At 36.3% G+C, this 18,400-nt stretch overlaps 1 protein-coding gene across 9 annotated transcripts in view; it reads left to right on the top strand.

Annotated features, from left to right (window-relative positions):
- The window catches only part of LOC113514629 (hemicentin-1), a 573,783-nt gene that overhangs the window by 38,339 nt on the left and 517,044 nt on the right, over positions 1-18,400 (top strand). For all 9 annotated transcript variants that reach the window (XM_052891885.1, XM_052891877.1, XM_052891883.1 and 6 more), the window contains exon 2: positions 2,295-2,488. In XM_052891885.1, coding sequence (XP_052747845.1) covers positions 2,419-2,488 — 70 coding nt within the window. In that variant the 5' untranslated portion in view covers positions 2,295-2,418. The remainder of the gene's footprint in view (positions 1-2,294; positions 2,489-18,400) is intronic.

Here is an 18,400-nt window from a genome sequence, read left to right as displayed (position 1 = left end):
TTACCTGAATAATTGTAAAATAAAATTTTTAAAAAACTTTTATACGTACTTTCCGGACAAACCTCGTATGATCACTGGCCGGGTTAAAAAGCTAATTCTTGACACTTTCACATTTACCCTCTTATTAATAAAAATTAAAATGTTTTACAAATATATATCTTCAATCATTTCAAATGTTGTATTTTTTATGTTTATTACCTAATAACTCCGTCTATAATATGGACTAATCGTTTTCCGTAGCTTTGCTCACGTAAATCCCTATATAAAGTGTCCTATGCAATAGACACCAGAGGAAATCTTTGTACAAATGTCGTTTGTTTGAGTACCTATGTTCCATTAGTATTTCTGCCTTGAAGCTGTGTTTGCGTGGTTGTGTTTTGATTTGAATGGTGGGATATGGTAGTGAAATTACAAGGTACAGAAGTATGACAACTTAGTCCTCAGGAATGGCAACGCATGGGGGGTATCATGGGTAACACAGTAAACTCTGTTATGGATATGCTACTGTTTATGTATATAGGTGACGGTTACCACTTTCCATCAGGTGGGCCGTCAGTCTATTTGCCAATGTATGTTGCATGAAGAAAAAGAGAAAAAATTATATATACTACTTTTTTTTTAAACTATTCAGTCGTTTAAGCATAAAAAAGTAAAAAAAAGAATCTATACATACATACAAACTTCAGCGTTTGAAATTGCATCTAGTAGGATCTATCGGAAACATCTACGGGAGACATGGCGTTCATTAACGTTTCCCCATCCGTCTGCCTCCATACAAATTGGTATAGTTCCCCAAAGTCCTGTAACACTGCTCCAGCACTTTCTGTAACAAACGCCACCAATTCCCCCGGCGTGTGTTCCAAATTTTTAATCCCGATTTTTTTTTTTCGTTGCAGCCGATACGACCTGTCGAAATACAATTTACCGGACGTCGTGCCTCGTGACGTTGGTCAAAATACTCGTAAGCGGGGAGAAGGGATTGTTAGTAATGCGGATTACCAGTTCCATTGCTAATAATATACCCTAACAGGTCGACCTCCCCATAGTCTCCCCTGGAAACCATCGTGCTGAATTCCATGTGTATTCATCACGATGGGCTAACTGACCTGCCTTTTCATCCTCACCTATCATCTATCACTGGTGCCCCGCCAGCGTATACCGTTAACGCAGGCGGGGTTACCATTCCATTATCATACATAAAAAAAAAAACACTCGTAAGCCCCTCAGACGCCGGAACTGTATCAATATCAATAGCGATATGCCAGAAATGAGAAATCTGTTTTTAAATGGCTTTTCGTTCTCATATCATTACAGACTTAAATTTCACAATAAAATTGTGTCAGCGAATATAACCAAAGAAACACGGTTCGAAAATAGACAAAGCATTTTCGAGTTTCCCATAATAACCTATGGCATTATAAGCTCACATATTGAGCAGCTATTTATAGAGTAATGAGGTTTATATTGGTAACACGTTTTGCTTTATAATTCTCTGAATTTTTAATGATAGTACATCAGTGTTGTCGTTAAAAATCTATGAAAACTGTTCTACGCGGTGTTAGTGATTATCATGTTTTATGAACACATTTTATCATGTGTCTACGAAATATTATAATTATTTTTGGAAGTCATCTATTTTTAGATAAAACAACAGGTTATATTATATATACATTTATATTTCAATGCAGTATTAAATAATTGGTCGATGCAGCTCTCATAGGCACGGTACAAACGTATCTATCGGCAGAATCGTTATCACTAACGACTCCATAAGAGAGAATGAGATGGCAATATGCACTTTTTTTTATTGAATAATAATAAAACGATAACCCCGCCCGCGCTAACGGTATACGCTGGCGGGGCACCAGTGCACGATGATAGATAAAAGAGAATGAAAAGGCAGGTCAGTTAGCCCATCGTGATGAATTCAGCACGATGGTTTTCGTGGGGGACCACGGGGAGGTCGACCTGGTTGGGTATATTGCTAGCAATGGCGCCCTTCGTCCCCATTACTAACATTTCCTCCCCCCCCCCCACCCGGCAACTGCACTGTCTTTCTCTTTCACATACAAGCGCTGATCGAATGAATTCTATCCATAGAATCTTTAGTATTTCGTTCAAGGAGGCTGGTGTTAATAAAGAATTATTTTGGTGGAGGCTGATACTCAGCGGTGAACAGTTGACGGCTGGTATGATGATGATGACACTTGTGCTACGATTAAAGTATAAAAATGATTTTATAAGTGAGAATTTCGATGATTTTAATTAATTAATTATTATGTTTTTGTCCGCAGCTCGCCACCCGATCGACAGTCGTGCCAACATGTTCTAGTCCAGCCAGTGTACAGTGTCGGCGGGCAGTGTTAGTGCGTGCTAATGGTGTGACAGTGTGACAGTGCGGCAGTGTGACAGTGTGACATGGCGTCCAAGTGTTTGACAGTGCTGTTGATCGCTGCCATCGGGACACATCACGTCACGGCAGAAAGAGGTGAGTTTAGTATTTTTTTGAAGCATCAAAATAAATAAATAAAAAGTAAGTACGTAATAATATAAAATGAGAACTTATTTTCATTAGAAACAATCACTCCAAGATGAAAACAAAGTAACTGACATAATAATTTACGTAACAATCCTTGCGCGTCCGTGCGCCCACCAATCAGTTAGTGCCCGAAATCGCCTCGACGTGGGCTTAAAAGCTTTCCGGGATTTTTTGTGTGTCGCACTGCATACGCTTTTGGGTTACGGTCACTGCGGTGACTATCGACATTGGACGTAGTGGAACTTAATCTTTATTAATATTATAAATGTAGAAGTGACTTGTTTGTTTGCCGCTTCTAGTTGCCTTAACAGCTTTTCATAAAATTTTGTAAGTATATGTGAAGTAAACAACACAGGCGTTCACCCGGATAAAGTTGTAGTTAAAGATTAGTTTAATAGGTAACTTTTTCATTAAGAACTTTAATTATGATACTTTTAAGTAATAAAGGAAAATTATTTTTTAACAAATAAAAAGTGGAATTAAAATTGGTATACAGTTGGTAAAAATATCACATTACCGTTCTGTTATAAAAGAGTCGAGTTGAGAATTAGTTGCCAAAGAAATTAAATTAAATTACCTTATAACTAATAACGTACGTCTAAAATGCACGTACGTTGTTTTTCTTTTCGAGTAAAACGCCATTGATATACAAGTCCAGTTGTTGTCAAAGTGCACAGTTTTCGTAGCATATCCAATTCCATGGGAGTGATATATGAGAGTGTTTCAGGGCGCCAGTGTTGCAGATATTCAATTTCACACACGTCGCACGAAAAAATACTTTTTGAGCATCACGTATGCGGCCCCTACGTTTAGATTAGTGAAAAAGTTAAAAAAATTAACACGCCCGACTCACACTTGACCGGCTTTTTAGGCGAATATTTCGTCATCGTCGTCATCACCATCTGCTGTTATCTGTCCACTGTTGAACATAGACTTTCCCCATAGACTGCCATTGTTGTGGGTGATCATGGGCGGCGGTAGTCGCTTACCATCAGGTGAGCCGCATGCTCGTTTGCCCCCTGTGTTGTAAAAAAAAAAAATAGAAAAGGTCCCGAGCCACCTGCATTCACTGACTCGGTTAAACTGAGTCTGTTTACGCAATACATAAGGACTTACTGTAATAAAATATTAAACGGATTTCGGTGAAATTTGGTATTTTGATTGATAACATAGATTCTGTATCAACTTAACGGGATATTTACTTTTGTATTTATACAACTTAGAATGGCAAACAAGCTGACGGCCCACCTGATGGAAAGTGGTAACCGTCACCTATAGACATGAGCAGTACCATGGACATAACAGAGTATACTGTTTCGCCCATGATACCCCCATGCGTTGCCATTCCTGAGGACTCGGGTGTTATTCCTCTGTACCCAGTAAATTCACGCCATATCCCACCCTTCAAACCGAAACACAGCCATGTAAACACAACTGCTTCACGGTTGAAACACGAATGGAACAGAGGTATTCAAGCAAATAATTTAATACATACATACATACATATCTGTCACGCCTGTCTCCCATTAGGGTAGGCAGAAACAATGGAACGCCAAATGCTTCGATTCAAACAAACCTCTTTCGCTTCTTCCACATTCATCAATCTTTTCATACACGCTCGTCGGTTACGGGTACTTTTAATTTGGCCCTTCTTCAGCACGTCGCCTATTTGGTCGACATACGTCCGTCTACGGCGGCCCCTACCGACATCTCCATTCATTCTTGCTCGATAAATCTCTTTCGTAATTCTTCTTTCATCCATCCTCTCCAAATGACCAAACCAACGCAACATTCCTTTTTCGATTTTGGTCACTACATCGACTTTCAGTCCACACTTCTCTCTAATCACACTGTTTCTTACTCTATCTTTTAAAGTAATACCACACATACTTCTCAAAGCTCTCATCTGTACAGCATTTATCTTACTTTCATGCTTCTTCTGCCATACCCACGATTATAATACATATATGTATTATTATTTAATTTAAATTTATTTATTCATTTATTTATTCTGAATTAGGCACACCAACAGTATACATATTATACATAAATTAAAAAACATTTCTTATGTAGTACTCTGATATCTATACCTATAGCAGGCGTACACAACATTGACTACAGATTACATGCATATAAATGTCATAATATAATTAATATAATAAATTAAATTTACAATTACATTAATTATAAATTTATTATTTATAAATTAATTATAAATTTTTAAGACAATATAATCATTTTCACATGGAGCAGTGTAAACCGACGCCGTTCCAAGTTTGTGATGTTAATTTATACATATATAGCCGTGGATAAAGTTCCAGTTACTCACACATAGTTGGTATTGTGAAAGTTAATTAGAGCTATGGAAACTGAACACCTGAACCTAGCGTTCATCTGCAGATCGTGTCCCCGTTTAAAACCTTTTTGCAATGTAAACTTTGCAAAAAGGGTATTTCACGCATTGCCGCCTTTACCGGCGAGTTTTAGAGGAAATTTAAACTCCGTGTTAAACAACAGTTGTGATGTAGTGTTCCACGTTTGCTGAATAGTTTTTTTTTAATTAATTCTGAATATTCGTTCTTGTTGTATAACGTGTATGAGACATTTAAGTCTGAATAAATAAGGTCCCAGCTTCGAATCCCATTTGGGTCAGTTTAAGAAATGAACTCATATATATATATATATATATATATAAGCAATTTTGTAAAAAAGAAATGCTCTACGTTGTAAACTTTGTGTATAAAAAGTAAAAGTACCAGAGGGAGACTTTGTACAAAAGCCGTTTGCTTGGGCACCTCTGTCCCATTCGTGTTTCTACCGTGAATCAGTTGTGTTTGCATGGCTGTGTTTCGGTTTGAAGGGTGGAATATGGCAGTGAAATTACAGGGTACAGAATACTAACACCTGAGTCCTCAAGAATGGCAACGTATGGGGGGTATCATGGGCGAAACAGTATACTCTGTTATGTCCATGGTACTGCTCATGTTTATAGGCGACGGTTACCACTATCCATTAGGTGGGCCGGCAGCTTGTTTGCCATTCTAAGTTTCATAAAGAACTGAAATATAGGAGTAATATCTAAGAATTGTACTTGTTTTAAAAAAAAACTCGACTACGAAATTGCATCCAATACTTATGTGATATGGCCTGGGATAGAGCTGGCTGGAGAAAGATGCATGAATTAGTTGCATCGACAAAAGGAAACTCTTAAATGAAAAAGAGACTTATGTTATGCATACAATGTCTTAAAAAATACATTTTAAACTGTTTAAAAATAAGTTTACTTGAATAAAAAATAAATTCTATTTTTGTTTCAACATTTATTTATAACTAAGTCAATTATTTGTACCTCGCCATATAATAAGTTAGAAATAAACCGACGTTAATCTAATCTGTGTCAATATTAGCTAATGATTAAGAGGAGATTAACTGCATAGTTGGGGTAATGTTTAACTCGGGGTCAACAGGACGAGCCGGTCACCGGTCCGGGGTCGCCTCCGCTCTACTCCATATGGATTTATTTATTACTCCACAGTCAATATTTCTCTATATAAAAGTTAAATAAAATGCCGTCTGCAGAATGTGATTTATTTATTGACAGAAACAATGTATATAGTTGGAAACAAAATCAAAGAAAGTTATTTAATTACTCGTTCTCTTGTAACAATTATTTGGCATTAATTAAAAATAAGAACAGGCCTCGAGAATGTCGAACACGTTTTAATAATTATTGTTTTATTATATAAATGACTAGCTGTTCCCTGTGGCTTTGTATGTGCGGTGTCGTGTTTCCCTTTATATTAAATTTTCTAAATATCCTTTAGGATGTAAAATGAAAGATAGGTTTTAATTTTAGATTATATAGACAGAGCATCGAGCCTCAAAAACGGATCAACTTTTTGTTAGCTATTTGTCAAATTTACTGACTTTTTTATCAGTGTTCTATATACTATTTAATAAATAAAATGAGTGTTTATGCATTAAAAAGATGCAGAGATTATAAGAGAAAATAAATATAGAAGTTATAAAGGAATCACTCATAACTATTTGTCACGCAAAATTGTATGAAAAAAAGTTGACCCGTTTTTCTCGAAGCATTTGTATGGAGACACTCTATCTATTTAATCTATGATTTTTTTTCAATTAATTTCTAATATACTTATGTTATACTTGTATATACATATATATGTTATGTAATATAATAATTACATTATATCGATTGTTCTTAAATATAATTAGGGATGTACATACTTGCTCTTTCTTACACGCTCTTTCTTATACACAACGTATGCACGCACCCACGCACGCAATTGAAAAAAACATACTTATGGCTTTCCATTTAATTTTCATTTCAGTATAATACATCATATTTATGATGTTCATATCCATAGGCGACGGTTAATTTCCATCAGGCGGGCCGTCAGCTTGTTTGCCATTCTAAGTGGCATTAAAAAAAATATTGTATTTGTTTGTATGGTTCACTTGTTCCATCGGTTGTTCATTCTTCGAGTTGTATGACCAGCTTGTTAATACTTCGGTAACATTTTTGTATGAGTATGCTCTCTACTTTTACGGAATACTTAATTAAAAGCCCCAGAAATTGTCAAGAACAATTTAATTAAGGTGGACATTGAGGTATGCAGTGGGATAGACAACTATTAGTGACCCTTTGAGGACCGAAGGTACAGAGGCAGGGGGAGGGGGAGGGGGAGGGGGAGGGGGAGGGGGAGGGGGAGGGTGTGTGCCATAATAAAACACGGCGCTGGGTCACGCGAAATATTGTCCAGTGGCGTGAGGTTAGCTTAGAACGAGACTCTCTGGGTGTTTTTGACGATTTTATTAAGTTACTGGCTAGAGATCGCAGCTTTGTCCAAACAAATTTTAAAGCGTGGATTATTTTTAAATTAGGTATTTTTTTCGAAGGTATCTTTAGAGATAAACGCTATTTAGAGGTCGTTAAATAATAATTTATAATTTTTTACCGACTTTAAAAGAACGAGGTCCTAAATTTGATTTTATATATTTTTTAAATTTGTTACCTTATAACGCCATCAGTTATAAATTATATTTAACATTTGAAAGGACATAATTACAGAGGGAGACTTCGTACAAAAGTCGATTGCTTGGGTACATCTGTCCCATTTGAAGGGTTTGAAGGGTTGGATATGGCGTGAATTTACAGGGTACAGAGGAATAACACCTTAGTCCTCAGGAACCAACCAGGAGCCAATGCATGGGGAGTATCATGGGCGAAACGGCATACTCTGTTATGTCCATGGTACTGCTCATGTCTATAGGCGACGGTTACCACTTTCCATCAGGTGGGCCGTCAGCTTGTTTGCCATTCTGAGTTGTATAAAAAAAAAAATTGTCCAGTATTGAACATAAACCTTCTCCTTGGTGGGTTTTACCAGTAATTTCCACGATTAACAGGCAGATTGGCAAGTGCAATTAGGATTTGGAGATGTTTTCAGAGAGACGCTGCTGCAATCTTTTGCCCTCTCTTAGTCGCTTCTTACGACGCCCACAGGAATACAGTTGGTCTCTTCTATTCCGAAACCGCATGTATACGTATAATCAAGTTACCATAAACATTTCGTCATAGTCGTAGAATACTGACGGATCTGACAAAGATTACATATAAAGATCCGTCAGTATTCTACGACTGTGACGATTTAGCTAGTGAAAAAAAGTCAGAAATATTACTAATCGCCGCCGCTAAGTGGTAATTCCGTATCCTATTTTAAATATTTCCAAATAACATTAAAGAGGGGGAATTTTTTGTAAATTTAATATCAGCCAGGTCGAATGCAATTTATGAAATGATTACCCAATTTTACTTTACAATTTCCTCTGGTACACGAATGTAGGGGCAGCAGAGAAATCGCGGAAGGGCCGCAGGAAGCGTTTATACCTTTTCACCATTGTGACAGTTTGGGTACGGTTAGATTAGCGCTTTCATTTGGATTGTAGCTCGTGTGGACGGTTCGCATGTTTTTACTTAATTTACAAGGAATAGAATTGTATAATAAAAAAATTAATAGTAATTCAATTTATTGACGAAAATAGAAAAAGATAATTGTTACTGTCAGACAGACGAAATGTAAAAAAAAATATTTTGGCATTTATTACTCCTATTACCTAAGTCCTTTATATTAATTTTTCTTAAATATCTCCCATACAACGCAGTGTAAAACGACCCCCTTTCCCCTACTTTTTTTAATGGATCATAATGGAATGGTAACCCCGCCTACGCTAACGGTATACACTGGCGGGGCACCAGTGACGGATGATAGGTGACGATGAAAGCAGGCCAGTTAGCCCATCGTGGTGAATTGCACTAGAATTTACCACGATGGTTTCCAGGGGGTAGAGACCACCGCGTAGAGGTCGACCTGATAGGGTATATTGCTAGCAATGGGGTAGTCAGACCCCAGTACTAACAATCTCTTCCCCCCCTTTCCCGTACTAGATGGACTGACGACCTCAAATGTGTTGCTGGGAATCAGTAGATCCAAGTGGCTTAGAACCATTCCTTATGGAAGTCTATGGGAGAGCCTTATGTTCATCAGTGGCCAGATAACGGTTACGATGAGGATCATCTCCCATGTATATACTTGTCTAATTATAATTTTGTTACATATAAGTGCGAGTTTATAACAAACCATGGGAGTTTAACTAAAACCTAAGTTTTTAAACGTGCAATATGATATTATGTGATTACTGTACAGGTTTTTTGGCTCCTTCCTTCCTGTGGGTATTGTAAGGCGACTTAAGGTAGTGGTAGAGAGATGGGCAGCAGCGTCTCTCTTAAAACATCTCTAAAAGCCTTACTGCAGTTGCCAATCTGCCTCCCGTGTAGCAACTACTGGCAAAACTCCCCTTATGGGGAAGGTTTATGTTCAGCTGACGTTCTGTTGACGACTGAAATGATGGTATGCATTATACATTCTTAATTTTTATTTTTGCATTGATATCTTCCAAGTTACTTTTTGCAATATCTGGAACATGAAAACAAGTACTAACAGATTTTCTTTTTTCATTATTATACGAGGACTAAATTTAGAATTATAATTTTATTTAATTCCATTTATTTTGCTGTCTGTACTGCGAAGCCGTAACACGTTATTACCCGAAATCCCCGGGGCCCGAATGTCGAACGACTCATATGTTTTATATTATTAAATCTATCAGATATTTCGGTCAATGCGTGTAATTTCCACAGTTTACGGGACCTTTTTTTCTATGATGTTAAATATTTATGGTTTGGTTAACGTGCCATTAGCACCGTATACATTTAGAGAAATACTTGTATTTATTTATTTATTTATTTAAGGAACACCAACAGCATATTGCATTATAACATATAGGTATAACAACATTAAATATAATACAATATTAATGCACATGCCTATTATAGATATTCACAGCATTTACGGGAAAATGAAGTAAATAATAAAAATAAACATGTAACCCAAGTTGTGAGCAATAACAATGTACTTACTGTCCCATGTAAATATATATATGAGGTATGCATATTCGCAAGAACACATTTACATTTATTTAAAAAGAAAAGTGATCTCTGTAATTTTAACACAAGGAATCCTCAAAACTTAGTACTACCTTATAAAACTACAACTTTGTATAGCAGAAATGCCTACTGTATGACAATAAGCATTTATAATAAATTAACGGACGAAATAAAAACACTACCCTCGAATATATTTAAATAGAAACTGAAAAGATGGCTGATAGAAAAATGCTTCTACTCGGTTAATGAATATTTTGAATATTTTAAAGCTTAAATATGTGACTCAATTAATGTAATTTGTAATTTGTCAAATGATTGTAATTTGTAATCTGTATAATTTATTATTAATACTGACATTTATTTAATATGACGATTTCAGTAAAATAGTATTAGCATAGTACAGTGGAACAATTAAATAATTTTGTACGCCAGATTCTGGTGAAAAATGTGATCAATATTTAAATATTATATTCCATCTTTTATACCATTTTTCAAACAAAATAAAGTTATTTGTATTTGTATTTGTAATATCAGAAAATAAGATTATGAGTGAATTGAATTAAATAATATTAAAAAAAAATATATATTATGATAATTAGAGTTACTTATAATTAGATTATTGTACAAAGTGTATCAGCAATTTATTCCTGTAGGAATTCGAACTATCGTCCACTATATCAATTTCAGGTAATTTGGCATTAATTTCATTGTATGACGCACTAATCCTGGCCAGAGGTTGATGCAGTCCTAGGTTTGTACTGCAGCGCGGTAAGCTAAATGCTCTAGTTATAGTTATATATTATCGTTTTTTCTAAAATATTATTTGTAGAAAAGTTGAAACAAAATATAAATGGTTTTCCCTAGAGAATGCAGTGTGGGGTTCATCAAAAAGTGCATATTAAGGTTTCTTCTGGGTTGGCAACGAGCGCCGCCTCTAGTGTTACAGGGGTCTATATGTTACAGTGACCGTTTACTATGGGACGGGCTGTATGCTTGTTTTCCATCTTCGTGAACTTCTTTACCAGAGGGAGACTTTGTACAAAAGTCGTTTGCTTGGGCACCTTTGTCCCATTCGTGTTTCTACCGTGAAGCAATTGTGTGTGTATCTACGGTTGTGTTTCGGTTTGAAGGGTGGGATATGGCAGTGAATTTACAGGGTACAGAGAAATAACACCTAAGTCCTCAGGAATGGCAACGTATAGGGGGGGGGGGGGGTATTGCGGGTGAAACAGTATACTCTGTTATGTCAATGGTACTGCTCATGTCTATAGGCGACGGTTACCACTTTCCATTAGGTGGGCCGTCAAGTTGTTTGCCATTGTAAGTTGCATAAAAAAGTCTTTGTAGTTTAACAAATAAAAAAAAACGTATAGCTTCATAGCACGGTGTTTCTATTAAGTTGGGAGTATGGAGACAAAAAAATTGGCTGTCACATTTTGATATACAATAGAATATTTTATTTGCTTTGAATAGACGATGACAGAGTTCTTAGAACACGTATACGGTTCCGTATTCAGCTAATATTAATATCATATTTCTTCGATTTTATTTTATGAATTTGTTTTTGGCAGATTGTGAGTATTATATATATATATTTTTTTTTCATTTAAGAGTTTCCTCTTGTCAGTACAACTAATTTTCTTTCAGCCAACTCTATTCCACGCCATATTTTTGACCTCGCTATAAGTACGAAATGACATCTAGCGTTTCCTTTAGTATTGTATTAAATATTTCGCCACCACTTTTTTTTAACCACTCTCTGTTAGGGGGGAAAGGCATTGTTAGTAATGGAGACTGAGAATCCCATTGCTAGCAATATACCCAACCAGGTCGATCACATCGTGGTTCCCCCTGGAAACTATCATGGTTAATTCCTGATGAATTCATCATGATGGGCTAACTGGCCTGTTTTCATCCTCATCTATCACCCTTCACTAGTGCTCCGCCAGCGTATCCCGTTAGCGCAGGCGGGGATACCAATCCATTTTCACCCATCCAAAAAAAACTCTTTGTTTCAGCCCAATAGTTGTAATATTGTAGAGAATGCAATACGGCATTACGCTCGCCACTTGTGTCAAAAATATTATGTTATAAAGGAGAAATAAATGAATAAATATGCACAGTATTGCTCATGTCTATAAGCGATGGTCACCATTTTCCATTTTTTTTTTGTAAAGTATGGTTTAGGTATGGTAATCCCCGGTATACGCTGGCGGGGCACCAGTGACGGATGATAGGTGAGAATGAAAAGGCAGGTCAGTTAACCAACTATGATGAATACGCCTGAAATTTAGCGCGATGGTTTCCAGTGGGAATCACGTGGAGGTCGACCTGACGGGGCATATTGCTAGCAATGGGACTGGTAGTCTGCATTACTAACAGTCCCTTTCCCCCACCACCTTCCATTAGGTGGGCCGTTAGATTATTTGTCATTCTAAGTATTCCACAATAATACTCGCAAAATGATTTCAATCTCTCCAACACCAAAATAGAATTGGCGGCCATTACGCACTTTGTTAAATATTCGAAGACGTCACGTTAATAATTTGGGATTCAGAAATTCACCACTAGAATTTTCATGTCCATTAATACTATTAGTGGAGACTCATTTGCATTTGAGAAAAATAGCCGCTGACCCACTTCTGAAGGTCGGGATTCGAATCACGCGCTGGATGCTGTGCCTCATAAATTATAGGAGTTGAAACAATGGAGTTTGTTTGACAAGATTTCACGGTAAATTTGTTTGTATATCGGATAAAGATAATGTGTTAATGATTAATGGGATTTGGTTGAGATATTGATTTTAACGAAGGTAAACTTATTAAAAATATAATGGGAAATTAAATTTCGTATGTAGGCACAGTAGTTTTAGTTTGTCTCTATTGTGCTCGTGGGTGTACCTCAGGGCACTATTCTTGGACCAGTTTTGTTAATAGTTTATATTTCGAAATAAGATAAAATATTCAAGTAGAGCATGCCATCATTCATTCTCAGATAAGGCAAGTCCAAGATTGAGCTATCCTTTAGTAAAAAAAATGAATATGGAATAACTATCTTTTACTTTTGATATATGATGTGAAAGATATTTTCTACTCAATTATATGTAAAAGGTTGAACTGATTTGGTGAACAGATCAATATATATATATATATATATATATATATATATATATATATATATATATATATATTTCTCAAACTTCATTAGAATTATAACATTGCTGCGTGAGTTCCAAGGACGTCTATAAATATCTTCGTCACAGGCAAATCTGAACACGAAACAATATTAAGGTTAAGTCGCCGTAAAACAGAATCGAATACGTCCTTATTGCTGTCTCACTTACTCCTATAAACCCGTCTCTGTCTCCAAGATCCCACTTGATTACACCTATACTAGCTCCGTTTGCACCTATTGCTTCAATTTCAAGCATTAGTTTCGAAATGAGGCGGACGCGAGTTGCCATTCCGGCAAAATGTAATATACCTCTCAATTTACCTCCCGCAAACTTTATTACGAAATAAATAAAGTTCAAAGTCCCGTGAACTGGAAATGTTGTGGGTACATTCAAATTTGCAGCCCTATATGAAACTTGCGAAGACAAATTCCCTACATAGCCGAAGGTCGGGCAATACTGAACTTTAATTGATATACGAGGTTTGTCCGGAAAGTACGTATAAAAGTTTTTTAAAAATTTTATTTTACAATTATTCAGGTAAATCAATTTTATCCCCTTCAAAGTACTCCCCCTGTGACATAATGCACTTGTGCCAACGCCGTTTCCACTGTGAGAAGGCTCCTTGAAAGTCCTCTGGTTGTAGGTTTCTCAGCTGCCCCGTCGTAGCTTTTTTTATCTCATTTATGTCCCCCAAATGCCGCCCCCGAAGTACCAATTTGGTTTTTGGGAACAAGAAGAAGTCACACGGGGCCAAATCCGGCGAATAGGGGGGGTGTTCGGTCACCGTAATGGAATTTTTACTCAAAAACTCACGGACAACAAGAGAGGTGTGGGCAGGGGCATTGTCGTGGTGAAGAATCCAACGCCCCTCTCGCGCCAATTCTGGACGAACTCGTGCCACACGAGCTTTGAGGCGTCTGAGCACATCGACGTAGAATTTTCCATCAACTGTCTGGCCTGTGTTCGTCGGAATGTGAAGTGGAAGGACGTCCTGAACGTGGGTCATCTTGAACGCTTTCTCGGCCCTCTCTGAATCTTTTTAGCCACTTATGGACGGTTGGTTCCTTCACAGCATCATCCCCATAAACTGTTCTGAGATCGGCAAAAATTTCACGGCCATTCTTGCCGAGTTTCGAGAGAAACTTGATTACGACGCGCTGCTCTTCAACGGAAGCGGGCTCCATGCCGACGGGGTTTCGTTAAGAGGTAACTTCACAGATGGCGTGACAAGCCAGTTCGCACCGCACGGCGGTCAGACCAGAACTGAAGCATTGTTAGGGACATAAGGAAGGGGTCCTGCGCTTACCTGGCCTCCCCACTTCTCTTTCTCGCATTCCAGAACACTTTTATACGAACTTTCCGGACAGACCTCGTATGATAGAGTCTAGATATGACATGAAATATATTTACATTATTATGAAATGCAAATTAAAATATTGTGTTTTTTTTTGTGAATGCTAACATTTTATCCGTTACTAATATTTGTACAGCCATCACATTCAATAATAGATTTTAAATCAACTACAATAAGGATGAAGTCCTTAATTCGAATCAGTTGCCATATTTTTTTTAACTCGTCAACTACGATAAAAAAATTTGAAGTGATTTTAATACTTTTTTAATCCATGGTACTTTCCATAAAAAAGTATGAATGATTTAACATTATTTAGTTATAGTAGAATTGGTATTATCAATTAATTACTTTGTAGCTCAGTGATAGTGGTAAACATTGCTTTACGTAAATAAAGTCACGGATTCAGTTTTTAATTAAGGCTTAGTTTTTAACCGACTTCAAAAAGAAGAAGGTTATCAATTCGTTTTTTTATGTTTGCTAGTTATAATATATTATATGTTATAAACTGATTTAGGAAATTCTTTTTTTTTTTTTCTAAAAGAACATAAAGATTATTCTTACAGAAATTTTATCAAAATCGGTACAAAAGTTCAGTTTTTAAATAAAATTAACTAGTTTTGTCCAAATCTAACTCTTTTACGCAACATAGAATGGCAAACAAGCTGACGGCCCACCTGATGGAAAGTGGTAACCATCGCCTATAGAACTTGACTGTTTCTTGTGTGTTTGGATGTTCTTTTTTATAACAATGCTTAAGAAGATAAGGAAATTTGTGTTAAAAAACAAATAAGATTAAGTAGTAACTCTTTATTTAGTGGACAGGATAGCCTTAGAAATTCTTACAAGAGAACAATATATTATTTCTATCTTTATAGCAAACATTTAAAACGTATCATTCAAATAGTTATTTTGTGCAATAAGAGAATAAAGTTCGTTTTTGTTGTGAACGCTGAGTTAAAACAGCGAAGCGGTGAATTCAAAGGCACTAGAAACAAATCACTTTGCTCTCGTGTGACACATACACTTTTCATCTCACTAGCAAGAGAATACAATATATGAAAAACGATATTTTTCGACGAATACATACATATTAGCGGATACGAAATCAACATTTCTCTTTTCAAATATTGCTTACTAAATAAAATGTTACGGCACTGCCTACGCAGTTTCCGAACGTGTTGTAAGTGAACGAAGTAAAAAATATTTCGAGTTTGGAACGCTGCGAATGTTTTCGTTCTAAATTCAAACACTTGATTTTGCGCACTAGTTTCAAACGAAAAAGGTGCATAGGAAAAGCACTTTTGAAATCTAATATAGTATATGTCGTCGCCAATTCTGACAATTATTTTTATAATTAATAAGGTACTATCGAAACTGCTGTTGTTAGTAAAAAAAATTCTTTCTTAGTAAAATGTATTAGACCCTGCGTTCTAAATTCAAATATATTTTATCTGATATGACGATGTGTTTTGTAAGCGTTAAATTCGCTGTTTTTTTTTTATAAAATATACTCGTTTGCTAGTGAGGGGAAAATAGAGTGGTCACATCCAGTGACTCTATGGAACATTTAACTATCTGGCAGTAATAATAGATGAAATAGTTGTGGAAGTGTTCGACGCGGTCCACCGACAGTTTTGTTTGTGGTCGCACCAAAACCTGTCGAAGGCCCTACTCGGTGATAGACGGGTTTCTGTACAGTCAGTATGAAGTGGAAACTTAAGATTTAATGAATAAGTGAATGTTGATTCTAGTAGTATTTTTATATTGAATTTTGCGAAAACGAGTATATTTTGTTACGAAAAAAATAGATTTCAATCGTAAAATACACACGCACACACGCGCGCGCGCTCACACACACGCACGCACGCACGCACGCACACGCACACATACACGCACACACACACACACACATTCACACACACTTCATATATAGGTATACATCATACACCGAAAAAGACAAGATGTTTCGTAGATTCTTCATTCTAAATTTAATTATTTGCAAATGTTTGTAATTTTTTTATTTATTTAGAAGATTATTAAAATTAGAATATTGTATTATATCGTGTCGTATGGTATCAGCCGTTAATTGTCCACTAGTGAACATAGGCCTCCCCCATAGAGGGTTTGCCAAAAACTGCCACGCATGGCAGGCAGGTTGGCAACCGCAGTTAGGGTTTGGTGATGTTTTAAGAAGGACGTTGTGCCTATTCTTCGACTATTAAGTTCTTAGTCGTTTTTTACGACATTTATAGGAAAGGAAGAGGTGGCCCATTCTATGCCGGGACCATATAGTTAATATAGAATATAAATAGTAAAATTTCTTAATTTAGACAAAAAATATAGTATTTGTTTTTTTGCGGATCAAAATAAATATTTAACAAATAAAAATAAATACATTACTTTTTTTTGTTTTTTTTTTCTAATGAAGACCAAAGAATTGTTGCAACGCCGCAACTTTCAATAATTTAACATTTAAAAGCTCCGAGCGTGTCCCGCGCTACGTAGCAAGGACAGGCATCGTAAACTTATCCCGGCCGTCTTGTAAATTGAGGTCACACTAGCCGACGGGGACCACACAGCACTTGCAATTTAGAACGATCCACTGTATCCTTTCTTTTCGAATTTCAACCCTATTCCTTACGTTTAAGATTAAGTTTAAGAATTTTACAATGTCCAGTCAGTGAATTTTCTATGCAATTTTAAACTCTATTGCTTTAGTAATAAGATATACGTGTAGCTAAAGTGAACGAGACAATATGTAAAGGAATAAGTTCTTATAAACACGGACATAAAGATCAGATTTAAATGACACTTTCATAGACTTAAAAAGTAAGATGTAAGATTTTCTCGGGTGATGAGGTATCAATGTTCTGCAAGGACACGGGTCACTGTACTCAGGTTCGTTATGAATGGTTACCTAATAAGAGATTATGGCGACATCCGTTTCGGGGAAAATTTGGTAGCGGGTTCGATTTTCGGTTTGGTCAATTTAGTAAAAATGAATTTGCCATTTTTTCTTACTTTATATTGAAGGAGGAGATTTCTTATTTCGTATGTATTTTTTTATTTGTGTGTGTAAGATGTTATATAGTACAAGTTGCTGTATTTTTTTTATACTACGAATATGGTAAACAAGCATACAGCTCGTGTGATGGTAAACGGCCACTGTAGCCTATGGACGCCTGCAACACTGGAGGTGTCACGTGTTTGTCTCTAGTATAAAACAAAAGGTCGTTAGAAATTTTATTTCATTTAACTTAACGTAGTTGTAGTTTTTATATATGTCGGGTTTACCCTCAGGACTAGTAACGCATGGGAGGTATCATGGGCGAAACAGTATACTCTGTTATGTGCATGGTACTGCTCATGTCTATAGGCGACGGTTACCACTGTCCATCAGGTGGGCCGTCAGCTTGTTTGCCATTCTAAGTTGCATAAACAAAATGTATTTTTCATTTTGATACGCCACTTAAAAATGGTCTGTTTCAATAGGTTTTCTGCTTTCAAAACACAAAGTATGGAAATTGCGTGCAAGCTAGTCACATTATTATAATTAATGTGAAAGTTTGTAAGAATGAATGGATGGATGGATGATAGATGAATGGAAAGATGTATCATCCATCCATCTTCGTTTTCCATTCGTTACTTTGTCATGCAAAAACTATTGAAGGTATTTGAATGAAATTTAGTACACGAGCACGTTATACTTTAATACACGAATACTTTATGTACTGATCCACGTGGACGAAGCCACGAAATAAAGCTAGTATAAGATAAAGTTAGTTATTACATAATCGATAA

The sequence above is a fragment of the Galleria mellonella genome, unplaced genomic scaffold (assembly GCF_026898425.1).
Source record: "Galleria mellonella isolate WM207_F2 unplaced genomic scaffold, CSIRO_AGI_GalMel_v1 utg146, whole genome shotgun sequence".
In the NCBI taxonomy this organism is placed as follows: Eukaryota; Metazoa; Arthropoda; class Insecta; order Lepidoptera; family Pyralidae; genus Galleria; species Galleria mellonella.
Note: the sequence above shows the minus strand (reverse complement) of the source record. Positions and strands in the feature narration are given on the sequence as shown.